This window comes from Equus przewalskii, chromosome 15 (assembly GCF_037783145.1).
Source record: "Equus przewalskii isolate Varuska chromosome 15, EquPr2, whole genome shotgun sequence".
Lineage (NCBI taxonomy): Eukaryota > Metazoa > Chordata > Mammalia > Perissodactyla > Equidae > Equus > Equus przewalskii.
This window is the reverse complement of record NC_091845.1, coordinates 66126275-66147197: the sequence shown is the minus strand read 5'-3', so window position 1 is coordinate 66147197 and position 20923 is coordinate 66126275. Positions and strand designations below refer to the sequence as shown.

Below are 20923 nucleotides of genomic sequence, written 5' to 3'. Positions count from 1 at the left end.
ACACATTTTATTCCTATGTTTGCTTGTTTGAGTGCACTGTGATTCACTTGGAATTTATTTTGGTGTATAGTAAGGTTATAACTTGATACCTTTTCCAAAGATGTGTCAAGTTTCCCAACATCATTTATTAACTCTTCCTTTCCTAACTGGTCTGTGACGTTCTCACGCTATGTTTCATTTGGTTCAATTTCAATTTAAGCTTTGAAATTGCAACAGAGATGATGAAAAACTTTCCCTCCAATCATCACAATGATACTTTGCACAAGAATTTCAATGTGCTTACAAGCAAATAAATAAAACAGAACCAATATTTTTAGAAGAAAAATGCAGGGACAGAAAGCTAAATAGAAGAAAGAATACATGAAAGGAAGAAAGGAAAGGGTACAGTCCACTTCCACTTTGAGCAAAAAGTAGATGTTGAAAATGTAAAAAGATAATACATGGGTATATGCAAAAAAATATTTGTTGAGTAACTTTCCTATGCCAGGCATCCGAGGTGTCCTTGAGTGATGAGAAAGACAAAGCGCCTACCCTCAGGAAGCTCAGATTTTAGCAGGGGAGTTGGGGAGACAGATGATACACACATAAATGAAGCACAGAACTTCAGTAGGTAATGAACGCTATGAAAATAAGATTGGGAAATGGGGTAGAGAGTGACTAGGGGAGGAGAAGACAACAGGGAGGTCAAGAGTGGCCCCTCTCAGATGATATCTGGGCTGAGTCCTACCTCCTGAAGACGCAAGGGAAGATGAGGGTGGGAGGAGTGCCCCAGGAAGGGGGAAGACAAGTGCAAAGGCCCCAAGCAAGTGCAAGCATGGGAGGGAAGAGCAGGGGAGAATGGAAGGACACAAGGTCAGAGAGAGAGGGAAGGGGCACAGGGAGAGGACTGGATTATCAATGGTAATAGAAAGCCTTTGGAGGAGTTTAAGTGGGGCTGTGAGATAATCTGCTGTAAATTGAGAGTTCTTTGGCTGTTGCGTGAAAACTAATGGTAGTGGTGTAGGAGAAAAGGGGAAAGAAGAAGGGACTCTAGCTAGAAAGATCTTGTATGAAGAAAGTACCTAAAATACCTTGTTCTTTTAAACATACTCAAACTAAATACTTGACATGATGGAGGGAGGCGGGGGGGACAAGTGACTAGACTGTAAGATTCCTGAGGGCAGGGACTTTTGTCTGGTTTGCTCACTCTGTATCTCTAATGCCTAGAATAATAAGAGTCTGGTACTCAATACAAATTTGTTAAATTAAATGAACAAAGTGACTGTAGGGAATAGCCTTTTATTTGTGAAACAGGAATCAGATGAAGTGAACAAACAGAAGAGAGCTTCAGAGAAGCCTCCTGGGCTGTAGAACTGTCTCATAATTACACAGCACATCAAAACATGAGACAGACTTCAGTCAGGGATAGGTACTTTAAAAATAACATTACACTAAAACAGGGTTCAAAATACAAGTTTAAATTTAGCCGCTTTCTTATACACTTCTTCTCACCGCTTAGACTATGAGTTTCTATGTGGCAGGAATTATGTCTTCTTTTTAACTCTCCAAGTAAGAGCAGAACACATCGTGTATGTGTACTCCACAAATGTATATTTAGGTTGCTGGAATCCTACTGAAGAAAAGCTAGCACATAAGCAATGCTTAAGGAAGAAAATTCGGACAACTTGGCAGCATTTATCATTACTAACATTTTAGTCTTCCACAGCAAACTTTGAAATTACATTCTAATTTGAGATGGTTCTGGTTTGACAAGTTAACTCTTGAGACATCTGAGTACGGTATTATGAAAGAACAAGACTGTTCATCAACCCTTTATGCCAATGTTAATTTCTTTTAAAAGTAGGATTTTATGTTTTTTTATTCCTACAGTGACCCTTAAAATTTCTATGTATATAATCACAAATGCACACACAAGATGCATTTATAAGCTTATTGTGTAGTTCTAAAGACAGTTGGGAAACCCAATTTTAATTTTGTTACTGAAATAATTTAAAAATGTATTATATAACTGCCTCTTTTCAATCAAAAGCAAGGATCTAGAAAGAGATTATGCAAGTAGGCACAATTTATTCAGGTTTATTAGTGTTAGAAAAATGAAGTTGCCTAACTTCCAATTGTACCAAGTACTCTTATATTTATTTAATTTTTTATCTTACCACTGACATTAACGTATATAATTTTATTATGCCTTAAGAAAAACTCAGATAATTTATTTAACAAACATTCCTTACATGCATTAACCATTGATATTTTAAAAGCTGGAAAATTATTTCCAGCAAATGTGTAAAATTTCCTGATGATCTCTCAGAATATCTTTGGGATTTATAACTTTCATCAGAGAAAAGAGGACTTACCGGCTTTTATTCATGAGGTCTGCTCCCCGTGCTTTGTAATAGTCTAAATTTGGATGGAATTGATAAGTCACTGGTCTTGGATTTCTCTATAGGAAAAAAAAACCCAATAAATTAAAATGTATAAAGCTATTTAAATTATATATTAACACATAAAAGAAAAAAATGATCGTTTTTATATTCTTTCAGAAAAAAATATGTCTAACAATAAAGTTTAATAATTAGCATGCTTTAGTTTTGTTTTTATTAAGTTTTGCCTTAACTGTCCTTAGTCCTGATTAAACATTGAAATTGTTTTAACATATTTTAATTTTATGTGTCTCATAGTTCATATGGATTTATTCCTGTCATTAGATTTATTTTTGATGATTTTGATCAACCTGACTTTCCAAAACACAATCAGATCAAATTAGAACAAAACTGAAAAATTATCTGATATAACATGAGCACAATCTCTGTGTTAGGGCTGAGAGACACAAAGTGTCAAGAAAGCTGTATTTTGGAGGAAGAGTAAAAATTCCTGCTGGTTTTTGACAACTAGAATGCTAAATATGCCCACTAGATGGCACACCGAGCCTTTCTTCTCCAAAAATCAATGTGCTATTTCAGAAGTCAGCGATTCTTTTAAAGTTAGCAATTTCTAAGTCATCTATTCTTACATGCGAGTTTAATAAGTGCCCAGGTAGTGGAAATATTAGCAGGGTACCATCACAATACAAAAGCAAACTGACTAAGGAACATTTCATAAAAGCAGCAATATACTGCCCTTTCTGTCATTTAATATTATTTATAATCATTGCAGAAATGTCCTTGAATCATTAGGTCGAATGTGTCTATTTAAATATGTTGCTATTATTTAATGTGTTTATTATTTAAATGTATCAAGTCCCCCACAGGCAAATAAAAATTAAACAAATATACTTTCAGTTTATAAAATACAACATGTTAATAGCATAAATTAAATGAATATCATTATCCCTAAAATGTGAAATTATATTTTTCATTAAAAAGTTTTTAAAAACTTACAAATAAATGTGTTCCAATGTTTACCTGAATATATAATTCGAGTTAATAATTAGGACTTTGGACCCTGTCCTTTGAGAGATCGATCTAGACACAGAAAGGCTACATTTTATCTGAACAGAACATTACCAATATGCTTCAATATCAATCCTTGGAGACGTAATCCCAAGGCACTGACTGATATACTTGCATGGAGGTGGGGATATGTAATTGCTAAGGTTAAACAGTTTGAAATTCATCAAGCTAACAAGCTGCATCTTAATGGCCATGATGGACCTTTTCTTTTTCTGCTGAAAAGAGAATATTTACACAGCTCAACCCTTTCATATCTCTTCCAAGTCAGCCCTAATCATCTGACGAAAATGACAATCCCTTGATTTAGCTCCAGCTACTACTCCACTGGTTTGGTATTCAACACAGTTCTACAATAATCAAATCTGAATTGCCTTGATGAAGATAACTGATGCTTCCATGACTACCACACTATTAAGTCTAACAGTGCAACTTTTCACTCTCTAGGAATTACATAGGTTTCCTCATGGTAGCTGATGACAACCTGGACCCAAGTATAATGGGAAAATAAAATAGAGGTTAAAGCCACTGGCAGATCGCCAGCTCATTCACGATTTATTTAAAAAATTAACCTTTGCAGGATTATCACTCATGACTAATTTTGCTCTTTTATTCTCAGTACCTGGAAATACATTTTATTTTTGCTAATATAAAAAGCCTTTTCTTCTCTGACTTCCAACAAACTAATAAAGGATTATGTTACTTTTTGCTAGAAACAATGACAGAAGGGATTGCATGGAGCAATTTCTTGAAACATCTTTATAAAGAAATGACAAGCAATTGAAGACACCAAGTGCTGATCTATCGAAGCACTTAAAGCCGTTATTAGGAATAATGACTAACTTGAACATATGAATGAGGCTCAAGTATTGCTTTCACTAAGGCCTATCTAAATTCCTAGGAGACATGAGTATCAAAGGGAGAGGCAGTTTAGAGTACTACTGTACCGGGATGAAAAAAAGAATCAAAAGATGATGTTGAAAAACAGCATTTAAAACGTAAGAAAATAAAATCAGAGTTTACAGTTAGAAGTTATTCAATAGGGTTTTCTAAGAAGATAATGCTGTTACTAAAACTTAAGTACGTAGACAGATAGATGATGTAGACTAGCACTTTTCAATAGAAATACAATGTGGGCCGCAAATGCAAGCTTCATATATAATTTAAAATTTTCTAGCAACCACATTAAAAAAAGAAACGAATGAAAGTCAATGTACTAATATTTTATTTAATTCAGTATATCCAAAACAGTGTCATTTTAACATGTAATCAATATAAAAAGTTATTGACACATTTTTACATTCTTTCTTTTGTACAAAGTCTTTGAAATCCAGTGTAAATTTTATACTTACAGCACGTCTCACTTTGGACTAGCCACACTTCAAGGCTCAAGAGCCATATGTGGCTTGTGGCTACTGTAATGGACAGCACAGAATTAAATGTTTGACATAGACGTACACCAATGTGTGGCTATACAAATCAACATGTATAGACATGAATAATAAAAAGGGCACAAATGGTTTTGTACATTAAAATTCAGTACTGACAGTTCTTTAATTCACCTGTAATTCCTCCCTTTCAATTCAGGTAGTTCGATCTCTTCTGAATAAGGTTTCAAAAAGTCAAGACATTTTGGAGCAATATCTTCTCACACAACTATGTGCTAAAATGATAACAATGGTTTCCTTAGGGGGGGGTGAGATTAAATGAGCAGTATTCTAACAGAAACATTTTAAAAGTAAAGAGACACTTGCTTTTCTTTTTTTAAAGGCTTTTTTTCCCCAAATAAAATTTTATAGGAATATAACAGTTCTGATTTTTAAAAATCTGGAGTTCCCTCTAAAATATAAGAGCCATTAGAATTCTACATATATAGAACTCCGTATGTAGGAAAGACCAAATCCCATGACACTTGTAATTTCTCATTGTGCAGGACATGTGATGTTGACAAGTTCAATGTTATATCTTGCCTGGATTGGAAAAAGTAGTAATTATTTTAAACCCATTCTCACATTTGACAGAATTTCAACTATTAGAAGCTTTTCCAAACCAATGTACATTTAAAAATCTCTTGTGTTTTGGTGAATTTTTCTTCGGAAGAAAGATAGCAAAATGGTAATCATAGCTTAACTTATATTGGTTTGTACAGAGGAATACCAAGTAGGTTCATGACCCGGGAAGTCTATATAAGTATACAAGAAGATGCAGATCACAAATTCAGTCCACCCAGCGTTTACCACGCCTTTCCTAGACCAAATGGATGGACTTGAAATAAATCATCTGCAAGACTGCAAGATCTGCAAGAGAAGTTAACTTCTCAAGTACGACTCAGTCCTTCTCTGCTAAGGAGCTGTGGAACCCTTCTTAAAGTTTTCTCATCAGCATTTTATTTTATGGCACTATATGAAGAACGCTGAAAATACCACCCATGGTACAGCCGGGCTGGATTTTGGGGAGGCTTCTTAAAAGTCTTGTGGACAAAATGACGTAAAGAAGCATAATAGATAGTGGTAGAAACAAGTGTCCGGGAGGAAGCTATATGGAAAAACAAAAGAAAACAAAACAAAGCCCATGCTGTACTTCTGAATTTCTAAAACACTTTTGTTAATTTGGCACGATCACAAAATCAATTTACAAATAGTGTTTGAATGACAGCAATCAATGCAAGAGGTAAGACTGACTGAAATCTAACCAACCTCTCCATTATAGTTAACATTCTCCACTTCTGCGGTCTATATTATATGATAGCAAGCTGTTCCTCAATGTAATTTCAGGTAAAACACTCTCTTCCTTACTGAGGATGACTTCTGATGGTGGACAACTCCCCTCTGCTCTACTCTGTTATGGAAGTCTGTAGATTTGCACATCACTCTCCTCCCCTGCCACCCTTACTCCCATAGTAGTATTTCAGTATTTTAAGTTCAGACTCAATTTGTTGTGGTAGTATACAAATATTTAAATGCTAACCCACACTAAGTACAACTAACTAGATGCTACAAGAAGTACAATTAACTACAAGATAGTACATGGACAATTTTCCTTGTTCTGAGTCTGGTGAAATCAAACTCATCCAACAAGGGTCATTACAAATGGTACTTTCTAGATTGACCCCCTAACTCCCGTCCCTCACCTGAAGATGATTCTCTCCTTTTGAACTGTTATATGGAGACTCCAGGAGAAAGAGTCTGAAGTACTCATCCTGCTTTGAACAACACAGCACCTTTCAAAGGGCTGTCTATTTATAAGCACATGTAGACCTGAGAAGAGCAAAAGAAAAGCAATTCCAGCGATGCCTCTTCCAATTTATGAATGTACCAGTAGGACTTAAAGAAGAGTTAAAGATAGATGTTAAAAACAAAGGGACTATGGTAACCATAACGTTGCTCATCTGCTTTAGGGGCCCAGGCTGCCTGACAGGGGAGGCAAGGGACCAGAAGTCAGCGAGGCTTTTGCTCAGATCCCTGCTCCATCCACTGCTGGCTGCGTGGCTGAGAGGAGTCACTTACACTCCTAGCTCTGGTTTCCTCAGCTGCAAAACTGGGGTAAGGATGAAATGAGACAATGAACGTTAACTGCACAGCTCTGCACCGGGCACTTGATAAAAACTCAATGAAATGGAAGCTATGATTATCTTCTGAAACCACTGAGAACTGACAAACAGACCTTTAATTTGAGAGTAGATTTGACAGTTTGAGAACTTAAAATTCATGATAACAAATAGGTAGAGAAAGTGATATTTCATACTTCTGATAATCATATATAAATTCAGGGTAGATTTTCATCAAATATTACATTTTTAAAAAGCAAAAACACATATTTAGGGAAATATGCACACTGGATCTCATATGTGGGGAGAAAGGCTGTCTTCTTTCTCAGAATAGGAGAACATACATTTATAAACTCAAAAAAATTGTAAAAGCATACTATGCTATTAATGCACATTTGTTTGCCAGCTTATGTGGTTATAAAAATTAAAGTGATTTCCTGCAGTATGTCCAAATTATTAGCATTTTTATAGTTTATTGGTCACAATTTTTACATTAAACTGATAAAGTTCCTGTAGTCATTTATTTAACAGAAAAGATTGATTTATATTTACAATATACTGCACATTTGGCATGAGGAAAAGAAAATATTGACAAATGAAGAATTACTTAGTTTTCTTTCCCTAATATCTTGCTACCAACTCTTAGTTTTTAGCATGCTGGATTAGAAAAGGGGAAAAAATAAGGCTCAGAAGGAGAAATAGAACTGCAAAAATATGTTGAACATTTCTCTTTGATGAAAAATGAGACTCTTATTTTAGTGAATATGTTATTGCCTCAATGCTGGGGGAAAAGCAACCATCATTAGAAAAACGAATTGCTCAGCTGTTTATAAGCAAAAAGCTCTGGGGGAATTTCTCAGGACCCCAAAGGCAAAGCATTACAGGGTTATGCAAACATATGTTGCAGGTGTTTTAGGGGAGACAGGTGGGCAAATCTCAGCCACGGAAGAGGAGTCAGTTTAATACGCTGTAACTGAAACGAGATAACCTAAACGCGTCCAAGTGCAGAGATGCCACGGCACCAGCGAACTGGAGCTCTAGAGCGAAAACTCTCCCTAAAATAATTATCCTGTTAGTGCCAAGCAAACAGAATTTTTCCCTTCTTGGAGTTTTATAGAAAACAAACACTGCCAATTACATTTATTTTTAACTAAAGGTATTTTAAACCTGGAACAAAGAACAGCCTGAAATAGCAATAATTATCCAAAAAAGATAAGGATGAAGTATTGTTGCCTTTATTTAAACAAATATTCCTAAGGAGACAGTTTGTTGTAATATCCCCTCTTTGGTTCACTAGGCAACATTAGATTTATCATAATTCTCCTAAAGCCTAAGATATTTCTATATTAAAATGCTAATTTTGTCTTTTCTTTTGCCTGTAATTAAAGCTGGGGAAATTTGTGATCTGATATTCACTGATTGCTAGAGGGTCCACAAAGGTCTCACCATTTCTATTTCCTATTGCCACATACTGCCCTCTTCATTAAAATTAGATCCAGTAACACACTGGACCAAAAAGGCAGACATTATAATCCTAAATGCTCACAAAATTCTCGTTTAAAAAAATATATATTTAAATAAGTGGTATTATCTAAATATTGCTGTCAAACCTAGGCTTGAATTTTATTTCTTTCTTCATCACTTACCCAAGAGTTGATTTTCTTTTTATATTACTTGTTATTGACACAATACTCATTTTACTACATATTTACATATAACAGTATATTGAGCCATACCTTCCCTATCTAAACAACCACTTTTCCTTCTTTTTCAAACAACTCATACCATGAATTAAATGTCAAATGCTTAGTAGAAAATAAGCTCACAAATCAAATTTTGGAAAATAAAACCTAGTTTGATTTTTTACAATATTACAAAATCCAAAATGTGGATACAATGTAGTCATCAAGTTAACATAGGTTTTCATCAAAAAAAGAAAATAAATCTTTCTGACAGGTTGTAAATTGAGTATTATTTCAGTAACAGGATTAAAATGACCTCTGGTTTATATACTAATAATTCCCATGTATTTTGATAAGAAATATATATAACAAATACTAGGTATTAAGAATCTTAGTGGAACTGACAGAGAAATTCAGGTAATTCTAATCTATGTATCTACAAATTAAAATTTTTTTAAAAAGTAAATTTAAAAGGCCTTTCAAAAGTTAAAAAAAAAGAAGCAAAAAATTGCTAAGTGGGTAAAGACACAGACAAAACCTCTGAACCCATGCCAGCCTCATTTTACATACTGAATAAGCCCAATTCCCTGCAGTGACATCCCCATCCATACCCTGGCAAGCTGAGATCTCAGATGGCAGAGAAGCGTTTTAAACCACCTGTGCGTTATGCTCGACTGTAGCTTCACACAATAAATAGACACCAAAAGAGAAATAAAATTTGTTCCTTTTTCTAATGTATTTACATTTTTGAATTTAACATGCAGGAAGATACCAGAGTAACATGCCCCCCAATATTTATATATATATATAAAAATATGGAAAGTAGTTTAGGTCTACACATTTTCTTTGTCACTAACACTGGGCCTCAAAATATTCCTTTTAGATAGCTGGTTAGCTCTTTTCAGCAGTATTGACCTCCTCACCTTTTCCCCTCCTTCACTGGGAGCAGAGGGAGAGAAGAGAAGCCTCACTTCAATGGTTTAAAGAAATCTGGAAACTCATTTGTCTTTTCCTAACCAGGAAAAGTGGTTCCCCCCGCCTTCAGTGATACAAAGGAAAAAAAGAAGAAGGCAACCTCAAAAGATACTCCTAAATATTCCAATTTGGGAACCAGAGTTAAGAAACTAAAATCTTTGATATAAAAATTATCACTGTATATTTTTATCTTTAGAAATGCTAAAATAAGTTTAAACAAATTACCATCAAAATAGAAGCAATTTAAAAATGGTTTTAGGATTTTTGAATCCCCAAGAATAAGTCTACGTGACCCCATGGGACTGAGAACCCTGGGTTGCGAAACTTTGCCCTCATCTTCTCTCTCTACCATCTTTCCTTTCATGACCAGTTTTTGTAACTGTCAAGGCAACGACAGCTAAGCCCCTGCACAGTGAGGCCTGGTAAAAGAAAGCCTTGCACAGCCACATTTCTAAGGCAGTTTGGGGAGTAATTTCAATGATAAAACACCTCGGAATTAAAAATTCATTTATTATATAAATCCAGTCTTACTAGGGTCATTCATTTACAATGTATTTTTTATGATGCTTTCTAGTATAACAATGAAGTATCAATACTGAACTTTGAAATGTCTAAGTGAAGAGAGAAATCAAAAAGCAACATAAATAACACACAGATGAGAGTCATATTCTCCTGTGTGAGACCGATCTCTACTTTAGAAAGTATGTCCATTAAGCCAGAGACCCGAGAAGACTCCCTACAGATGGACTCTTGCCTTTCCTGATTAGTTCATTCTAGATTTCACGTGTCATTATAAGACAAAACTACTAATATCAGGTGTGAATTTCTCTAAAGAGTAGACAGTGTTGTAAAATATTTTCTTTTTAATCAATAACTTTTGATATAGCTCAGGCATAAAACCAAAGCCCTTTCAAATATCTAGTGATATTAATTGGCACATCAATTGCAAGCTGCTTACATAATATTCATGTTAAGGGTTTCTAATCTTTGTGCCATAGATTACTCTGCTTTCTGGTGGTGACTTTGGCCCCCTTTTCAGAATAAAGCTTTTAAATTTTTTTTTTTCCCCAAGGAAGATTAGCGCTGAGCTAACATCTGTCAATCCTCCTCTTTTTTTCTGAGGAAGACTGGCCCTGAGCTAACATCCATGCCCATCTTCCTCTACTTCATATGTGGGATGCCTACCACAGCATGTCTTGCCACGTGGTGCCATGTCCGTACTCGGTATCTGAACTGGCGAACCCTGGGCTGCCAAAGTGGAATGTGTGCACTTAACCGTTGTGCCACTGGGCCAGCCCCTAAAAAATTTTCTATTTACTTATTTTTGGTGAGGAAGATTGGAAGAGCTAACATCTGTTGCCCATCTTCCTCTTTTTTTTGCTTGGGGAATAGTGGGCCTGAGCTAACATCTGTGTCAGTCTTCCTCTATTTCGTATGTGGGTTGCCACCACAGCATGGCTTGAGGAGTGGTGTAGGTCCATGCCTGGGATCTGAACCCATAAACCCCAGGCTGCCGAAGTGGAGCACGTCAAACTCAAACATCACGCCACTGGGCCAGCTCCAGAATAATGCTTTTAAATGCATAAACGAAAATACACAGGGTTATAAGGGAAACCAATTATACTGAAATACAGTAATAAAAATATTGAACAAATTTATAACAGTGAAATGTGCTTTTATATTAATGTATTAAATAAGATATAGTGGCTGGTCTAATCATTACTATGATTTAGAAGTACTGAATGTAAATGGTATTTCAAGATATCTTCCACTGTAATATGATATAAAATATCTGTGATTGCTATTAGTGAAAATGTTTCAGGTGCTTCTAATACTACTGCAGTTTGTTGGCTTCATCCATATTTGAAGGAAATACTAAATTTTAGTACGGGCTCAGTGAAAATAAACATGTAAGTTTTTCCCATTCAAGTTCTTAGAGCCCCTGAATTCCATCCACAGACCATTTACGGGCCTTTTCTCAGAAACCTGACAGATGATTTTGGATATCAGCTTTCCTCTTGGGGAGGTAGTTTTATGGGTACCACTGGATTAGTTTATTAACCCTTTTGCTGCATACATGTGGCAGGGGTGACAGTCAAAATATAAAATAACTGCTACAGCACAGGCAGCTACCAATCAGGGCTGAGAGGGAGCTGGAGGAAATGCGTGGAGGGCCCCTGCTGTGCCAAGCTTTAACCCCTCAAATGCTGGATTTCTTTACCTACTGATATGGAAGTACTTCAATATTTTAACAAGTGGTATGCTGTAACACCAGCCCTGGAGAGAAATAACGTTCGGGAGTGGGGTATGGTTAGATGTACAGGTTTTGTCCTGGATAGCATCCGGTGCCTTATACGAAAGAATGAGACGGGGGGCTAGGTGGCAGATGAGGGTGAGGATGATGGGGGAATGCTTAGTTACAGTGAAGCAAGCTGTTTACTTCTGGAGAGCCCACTCCTTCTGTGCTAACCTCTCTGAGAGGGTTTCCATTGCTGTGGGGCAGCTGAAAGCAGCCAGATTTGTAGAGGGACACTCCATAAGTGACGCTGTCCACTCACCATTTTTTTTTAGAAGTAGCTGAACTTTCTTAGTCTACAGCCAGAAATGCTTCAAGAAAATAACTCTCTTCTAAGAGGTCATTTTTCTGAAGAATCCAATCAGTGATTTGGGGTCCAAGATCCCCCTGGATGGAACTTTGAAGCAGTGAGAAGAAACAGGGCTGCAGACTTCGTCGGGATTCAGAAAGAAGGACGAAAAGGTCTTAGGTAAGCCTCCCATCTAGGTTAAGAGGAATCTTTGGAGGCCATTCCTTTCCCAGTAGTTATTCTGTGTAGAAGTACAGAGCTATCATTTCCTGGTGGACACTGCATTTACAATGCCTTGAGAGAGAAGACTTATTAAATAAATGGTGGGGGTGGGGGGGAAGTAATGTAAAGACCAGCATACAAAGTATAATTGCTTTTATGTAAATATAAATAGCTAAGATGATCTTAAAATTCATATGGGAATTCAAGTGACTCAGAATAACTAAAATTATCTTGAAAAAGATAAACAGAGTTCATGAATTCATAATTCTTGATTTCAAAACTTACTACAAGGCTACAGTAATCAAGACAGTGTGGTACTAGCATTAAGGACAGACATATAGATTAATGGAATAGAACTGAGAGTCCAGAAATAAACATTCACATTTATGGTTAATTAATTTTAGACAAAGGAGCAAGACAATTCAACGTGGAAATAATAGCCTTTTCAACAAACACAATTGGATATCCACATGCAAAAGAATGAATTTGGACCTCTATCTCACACCACACACATAATTAACTCACAGTGGATCACAGATCTAAATGTAAGAGCTAAAACTATCAAACTCTTAGAAGAAAACACAGGAGTAAATCTTTGTGATCTTGGGTTAGGCAATCATTTCTTGGATATGGCACCAAAAGTATAAGGGATAAAAAGAGAAATTGATAAGTTGGACTTTATCAAAATTAAAAACATTTGTGCTGCAAAGGACACTATTAAGAAAGCGAAAAGAGGATCCACAGATGAGAGAAAATCTTTGCAAATCATATATCAGATACAGTCTTATATCCAGAAGATACAAAGAACTCTTGCAACTCAATAGTAAAATGACAACCCATTTAAAAATGGGCAAACAATCTGAAGAGACATTTCTTGAAAGAACATACACAAATGGCTCATAAGTACATGAAAAGATGTTCAACATAATTAGTTATCAGGAAAATGCAAATCAAAACCACCATGAGATACCACTTCATATCCATTAGAACGGCTCTAAAAAAGACAAATAGAACAAATGTTGGGACTCATGTGGAGAAATCTGAACTCTCATTCATTGCTGGTGGGAATCTAAAATGATGCAACCACTTTGCAAAAGAGTTTGGCGGTTCCTCAAAATGTTGACTGTAGAGTAACCATATGACCAAGCAATTCCACTGCTAGGTACATATCCAGGAAAATAAAAACATATATCCGCACAAAAACTTGCACAGGAAATGTTCACAGAAGCATTATTCATAGAAACTACAGAAACAATCCGAATGTCAGCTGACAAATGGATAAACAAAATGTAGTATATCCATAGTGGAATATTATTTGGCAATAAAAATGAATGACGTACTGATATATGCTATAACATGGAGGTACCTCAAAAACATTATGCTAAATTAAAGAAGCCAGTCACCAAAACAATACGTATTGTATGAACCCATTTAGACAAAATATCCAGAAAACGCAAATCTAGAGAGACAGAAATTAGATTAGAGGTTGCCTAGGGCGGGGTTGGGGAGTTTTAGGTGAGGGAGAGAAAGTAGTGAATGACTGCTAATGGGTACAAGGGTTCTTTTTGGGACAATGAAGATGTTCTAAAATTACATTATGGTGAGGGCTGTACATCTCTGTAAATACACTAAAAACCGTTAAATTGTAAGCTTTAAATGAGTGGATTTTTACGGTATGTAACTTATATCTTAAACCATTAAAATCGCACCTTTTTTTCTTTTCTGGAAGGGGAAAAGGACTGATGTAGGTGAAGGGTGACTGGAAAAAGACTTTTGTTTTTTTCACTTCGTATTTTTTTACACTGTTGTGATTTCCTTATCATGCGCTTCATCACTCCATGCCCATCGGCCCACCAGTGGGAATTATTTCCACAATGGGCTTATGGGCAGGGACCACTTCTATTTCTCCTCTATACTTCTCTGCACTAAATTAAAAATAAAACAACTCTTCAGTGCTACTTAAAATATAAGACAAAAAGTATTTTATATCCTTCTCAGTTTAGTTTTTCTACTCATTATATCACACACATCATAAGTTAAACAGGTATGCAGAACGTTTCACAATTCCGGCTGACTTGTTACCAGAAGTCTGTCAGAGAGTATCATCCTTACTTTCTTAGCCAGCCTTTTGGACCTCTTGTAGGACTGGCTCTTTCCGCACAGGCCTTTGAAGATCCAGGAGTTCAGATGTCATAAGGCTGACCCTTGAAGCTTTAAATGGCATCAGCTGCAGGATTTCACTACAAACTAACACACACGAAGGAATCCTACTGATCTGGCACTATCTCTTTGTGATCTTCTAAACATACCCCCCGTTTCAATCCTTCTTGTTCAACTCTTTTTATATTCATTTCTCCATTATCACCTCTCTGCACAAAAACTCCCACACCTCCACCTGTAGTATCAATATTTCAGACTGTCTCTAAGATAAAACCCTAGACCCAAGGCATGAAAAATCTGGGGCTGAGCAAGTTCAACCATTCTGCCTCCTCAACGACTCCCGTGGCAAGACCACACTGCGGCATGACCATGACCCTCACTGTAGTTCAGACCTGTCTTAATTTCAGTGTTGACTATTCCACGTCTCTAATGTCGTTTCCCTCTGATCCATACATACAATGCCACCAGGATCACCTTCTAAAAATTTAGGCCTGAATTTTTTACTTCCCTTCCTTAATTCCGATTCAGGTTTCAACTGCCAGTCAGGTCTCAAAGTTCCAATTTCTTAGCATGATGTTCACGGACCTCCACGATCTGGGTCCTAAAATGCTCCTCATATCACCCCCCATGCAGCCTACATTTGACTCACAACTATCTCTGGACATTGCCCACATCTCCAGACTTTAGGTAAGCTGTTCCCTCAGGTTAGCTGTCTACTCTCTATTCTCTGTTTACTGAAATCCTCCTCCTCATTCTTAGTCCAAATACCACCTCCTACAGGAAGCCTCTTGTGAATTTCCACATTACTCCAATACCTCCATTCTGACAGCATGCTAATCTTGTTAATTTTGCATTTATTTCATCTTGCCTTGCATTATGGTTAGTTGTGTACGTCTGTCTTTCATGTACAGTGTAAGTTCACTAAGGGCCACGCCATGTCCAGATCACCGTTTGTATCTTCTCTGTCTCTAGAAAAGTGTCTGGTATGTGCTCAATGATTGTCTGTGAATTAGAAAAACTGAAGAGTTTGCCAGAGCCTGGCTTTTAAAGAAATAGCTCCATAGAAGTAGGGTGAAAAATCATCTGACCTGCAGGTATACATGACTAATGGAAGGCTCAGAGAGAAGGCATTTCTTAAATGCCCACATAAGCTCCTTCTTTAGTACAAGACAGGCTGAGGCCAAACACGCTGCCAGTGTGCCCATTTTAGAAAGAAGTTCCAAAAAGGCTAACTGGCAATGAATGTGATCTCATACTCTTCTCTAAGTTCTCCTGGATAAACAGAATCCTTACTCACTGCATCCAATTATGTACTATCATGATCACAATTCAGGTAATAAAAACAGAAAGAAACCCAGTGAGCAGTCGCAGAAGCAACCTGATCTAACAGGGAAAATGAGCAGGCAGAGCGCACACGGATTGGCCATGACTACTGACCACTTCTCTTGGATGAGTTATCTCACAAAGGAGCAGCTGGTTGAGTGGATGTGGATGGTACTCTCTTTGATAAAGTAAACCACAGGCAATATAATTAACTTTCCTTAATTGAGTTGAACTCCTTGTAGGCAGTGGGTTGTCTGACTTTATTTTGTTTTGTTTTTTGTCATGTGATATTGTTTTTGCTTATGAGGGTCTTCACAGGAGTTTACTAGGAAACTGTGAGAAGCTGGATATCATTTTAAAACCAAGAAGTGCTATTCAAGCTGGATGGGAAGGAAGGTTCTGAAGGTGCCAGTAGGAGAGGGGCAGAAAGAGCAATCCAAGCAGAGGGAAGAGAACACAGAGCTGGGATGCAGATAATATGGAAAGAAACGTCCTTCCACTCCATCTATCCACCCACCCATGAATCATTCCATCCAAATATATCCTATGTGCCAGGCACTGTGCTAGGTACCAGGGGTACAATGGTGACACAACAATCATGACCTACCCTTAAGGAGCTTATACCAGAGGAAGAGACAATCAAATAATTACACACATCAATGTAAGACTGCATCTGTGCTGAATGCTTAGAAAAGGAGGTACATGGTGCTATGAAAGTGCGTAATAGGCGGATTCTATTTCATCAGGGAGATCAGGGAGGACTTCCCAGAAGAAGTGACAATGGAATGGCAATCTGAAGGAAGAGTAGTTGTTAACTATGTTTGTGTTGTGGGGGGAGGGTTATAGAGAGAAGGAGCACAGCCCAGTGAGGAAAGAATGAACTTACTGATTTTGTCATTCTTAGCGCTCTCACCAGCTATTAAAATGTGACTTCCTTTTCTAGACTGTACTATTTAATGACTAATGATGTCTAGAATCTTCAAATTTTATCTGTATATACAATTACATAAAAAGCAACAGAGTTTTAAAAAATCAGCAAATAATAATACATTGTACCATTAAATTATTTAGGAAGTTTTCCATATAAATGGGAACTTTGAAAATTAAGAGATTCATCAATTACCTTGCTCATTTGTGAGGCATCAATTAAATATTAAATTTAAATAAAAAACCCACAGCTTAAACGTGCCACAAATGGAGTCAGGCCCGTTTAGTCTTGCTTCTTTCTCGTAGAGAAAGTACACAGAACATCAGTGATTATTTACTGGGTGCTGGACCATACTAGGCCCTTTACAAACACTATTTCTTACTCACAGAATTTTCACAACAAACTTGTCACCATTTTATAGGTAAAGAAACAGGCTCAGAGTGGTTAGTAGTTGGACCAAAGTTATGGAAAGAGTAAAGGTACAGCCAGGAACTGAATCCATTTCTCTCTTTAAACCTCTTCTGGCTACACATACCAGTGGATGCTCACATTTATACAAGGGTTCATGAAAGTATGAAGAACACCGTTAATTAATTCTTACTTTTCTTTTAGGGCTAAACAATCTCAGTTCCAGGTATACAGACTTGATCATTTTTTTTCCTAATTTTATCTTTCTTTTAAATAATAAGTTCATATGTATTCAAATAATATTTCACAATTTTTCATATCTCAAAATTAAGAATGAAAAATTGGGCACATTACTTTAGTAAGGATCTGGCTGGGAAATGCTATATTATCTATGCATTTGAAAATAATTATCCCTTTGTTATCAACAACACTAGGTTGCTGATTTATTTTCACCTCTAGATTCCACACTATCTCCGTCTCTCCCTTCCTTTTTATTTTTCAATCAGCTAACAATCTTTTTCCTGTCTTTTGTTTATTTTTTTGTTCACGTCACTGTTTTAGTCCAAAAGGACACTTTTAATTCCCCTTCAATGTGCACCTTAAATATGTAAGCAACTTTCAACAGGGTCATTTGTGGGTTTTTTTGAGGAAGATTAGCCTTGAGCTAACATCTGCCGCCAATCCTCCTCTTTTTGCTGAGGAAGACTGGCCCCGAGCTAACATCTGTGCCCATCTTCTTCTACTTTATATGTGGGATGCCTACCACAGCATGGCTTGACAAGTAGCGTGTAGGTCCACACCCGGGATCTGAACCAGCAAACCCTGGGCCACTGAAGCGGAATGTGCTAACTCAACCGCTGTGCCACTGGGCCAGCCCTTGTCTTTTAATTTCAGTTGATTACTACAACATTTGTCACTAACCATTTCCATGTTCTTGGGATTATCTAACCTTAGGCAATCATAACTCTATCTTCTCATGGTTTTCCCACAGTCTGCGTCTTCTCCATATGCTCCTTCCTCTTGCACCTATTGTTGTGTCTTATGATTCCCTTTCCAGTTCTCATCTTCCCAAGATATCATTCCTGGAGACTACTTACATTCCCTCAACTACAATTAACATCCACGTTTAAGATTTCTAAATCTGTATCTCTGGTCCAGATCTCTCCTTTGAGCCCCCTACACACATTCTGAGTTGCCTTCTGGACACTTCTACCTGGATATCCCACACCCTACCCCAAATCAACTCATTATCCAACCCTCTTATACTGTGCTACTCTCACAAACTTCCTCATCTATACATTTTCCCACCAACTCAATCAAAAGCTGGATAACTGGGAAATACAACTAACTGTTCACCATACATGGCTAATTATTTACCAAGCCTTACTGATACTCTCTTAAATGTTCCTTGAAGTTATCCTCTACATTTTGTTTTCAAGAAGCTCATAATTAAATCTTATTTTTAAAAAAAGGAAGGAAGGAAATGAGAAAAGAGGAGAAGGAAATAGAATGCTCATACTACTATATTCCATTGTTTGCTTTCCTACACCAAAAGGAATGGTTGGTAGAAAATCACAATAATTTTAATAAAAATATACATACACATTAAATCCTCCAATGAAATCCTTTAGGGCACCAAATTGTGTTACCTCTATGAAAATGAAATCTATTCTCCTGTGTTTAATCAGAGGTCAATTTCTTTTGAATAAGTCCTAAATATATTCTGAAGTTTTAGTTTCCTATGGAGTTGGTTAGTCTCTAAAATCAAATGCAAGGAAGTTCAAATAAGAGAGCTTAAATAAGATGTTATCAATTAAGTAAATTAAGTAATTGATCTCAAATTAATAGCTGACATTCTTGTCAGCAGGTCCTCTCATAAGTGGAATATATAATAGAAACATTCAATTAGTTCCTTTCTGAGAAAATCTGGCAGAATTTCTCCAGATACTGGCTGGAAAGATGTGGGCAAAAGGTTTATCTCTTTCCTGGGTTTATGAGAACAACTCCAACCATTCCTGTCATTTTCCTGCCTTCAAATTTTCCTACTTGGCGCTATTCCCCAAAGACACCTCAAACCATGTAAAGTGCACCATTCAACGTGTATTTTTAAGTGGAATAATTCAAAATACTCTCTATTTTTATTGCTGTTGTTATAGAAAGAGAGAAGTGACGAATTAGGCACTTGCACTGCAATAGAAACTTCAAGAAAAGGTCAGAAAGTATCAAATCACTAACAACCCCAACTTATAACGATGATGGTCAGACCTAGGGCTGACAGTTTTGTGAAACATCTTATAGCTCTCAATTTCATCAATTCAGGTCTCTTCAACACATTTTCAGTAAACACTAGAGGATAAACTTGAAGGGGCTGTCAAAAAAGCTAAGCATGGCAGCGTGTGGAGAAAAACCTGAAGCCAAACTCTTGATTTACTGAAGCAACCACGCAGTAAAAAACCGTTCAAGTGTCAGTATCCTTAAAATGGTGAGAGGGTGACAATTATTTTCAATTTTCCTTTTCAGAAATCAAGTTTATTAATGACTGGGAGTAATTCTCAGGTGCACTCAAGAACTGTGGGAGAGTCAAACTGTGAAACTAACACAAAGAGTCTCTGAGCAGAGGTATGCAAAGCCTTCCCTAAGAGACCAGGTGGTTTCCAGGTTAACAAGAGCTGACTAGATCCCTTATATGTTTAATATGTATCAAAAGCAAGAAGATATCAGTCAGAAAGGACCTGCCAAGGAAGCAGAGAAAAGTAGAGTCAGAGGTAATTATGGGCAAAGCCAGCGGGAGAGAGAGCCTGAGTTAGTGATTAACGGACTACGTGCTTTCTAGGACTACGGAAAGACTATCCTTACTGGAGTAGGTAATGCCAGGCTCTCATATCCTGGTTTCACTAAATATGCTTTCCTACCTGCATCCCACTGACCCCAGGTCCTCCAAAGAGCTCTGTGATTCTGATTGCATTTTCCACATAAGTCTACAGTATGCTGGTCATATGTAGTTCAATAACTTGTTTTTTTCCTCACTGTAAGTGATCTTATAATGACATGGCCTCCCACCGAAGTCTGCTACTAGGAAGCAAATTGGGTGGTCATGGGGGCATGAGGATGTCAGTCTTACAATTGTTCTACGGCTCACTGCAGACTGAGAAAGGGACAGACCTGTTTTACACAGAGGCCTTTCGAGCTCAGTTTGGGGGAGTCCATCTCTGAGGGACGGCTTGGTTTTTCTAAGAGTGCTGACAAAATCAGATTTCTCAGGTTGTGAGATTTAAGGTCATCATAAGCTTCCCACTATGATTTTAGCTTTTCCCTTAGAGAAAGCCCTGTCAATGAGCAGAAGAGGTAAATGAACCAAAAGCATTTCCATTTTAAAGAGAGCCACTGGCTGCTCACCAGACCTGCTTCCTCTTCTACCTGTGCACAGAGCTCAACCACATGTTCTGAAGTCTCATGTGGTTAGATATAGCCCCAGGACTGAGTTCTAGCCAGTGGAAATGAGTGAAAGTGATGCAGGCCACCTGCAGGCCTTGCTGTAAAAACTCTCCCAAGAATGATGCTCCCTGCTATGTTTCTCATCCTGTTGGGGATGTCAATGTACTGGGTGATCCTAACAGGTCAAAGTGGAAAACAGCAGAGCTGGAAGA

The 20923-nt window shown here is 37.2% G+C and overlaps 1 protein-coding gene across 21 annotated transcripts in view; it reads right to left on the bottom strand.

Moving 5' to 3' along the window:
- The window catches only part of TBC1D5 (TBC1 domain family member 5), a 565096-nt gene that overhangs the window by 95835 nt on the left and 448338 nt on the right, over positions 1 to 20923 (bottom strand). For all 21 annotated transcript variants that reach the window (XM_070575957.1, XM_070575968.1, XM_070575969.1 and 18 more), the window contains one exon: positions 2355 to 2440. In XM_070575957.1, the coding sequence (XP_070432058.1) occupies positions 2355 to 2440 (86 nt within the window). The remainder of the gene's footprint in view (positions 1 to 2354; positions 2441 to 20923) is intronic.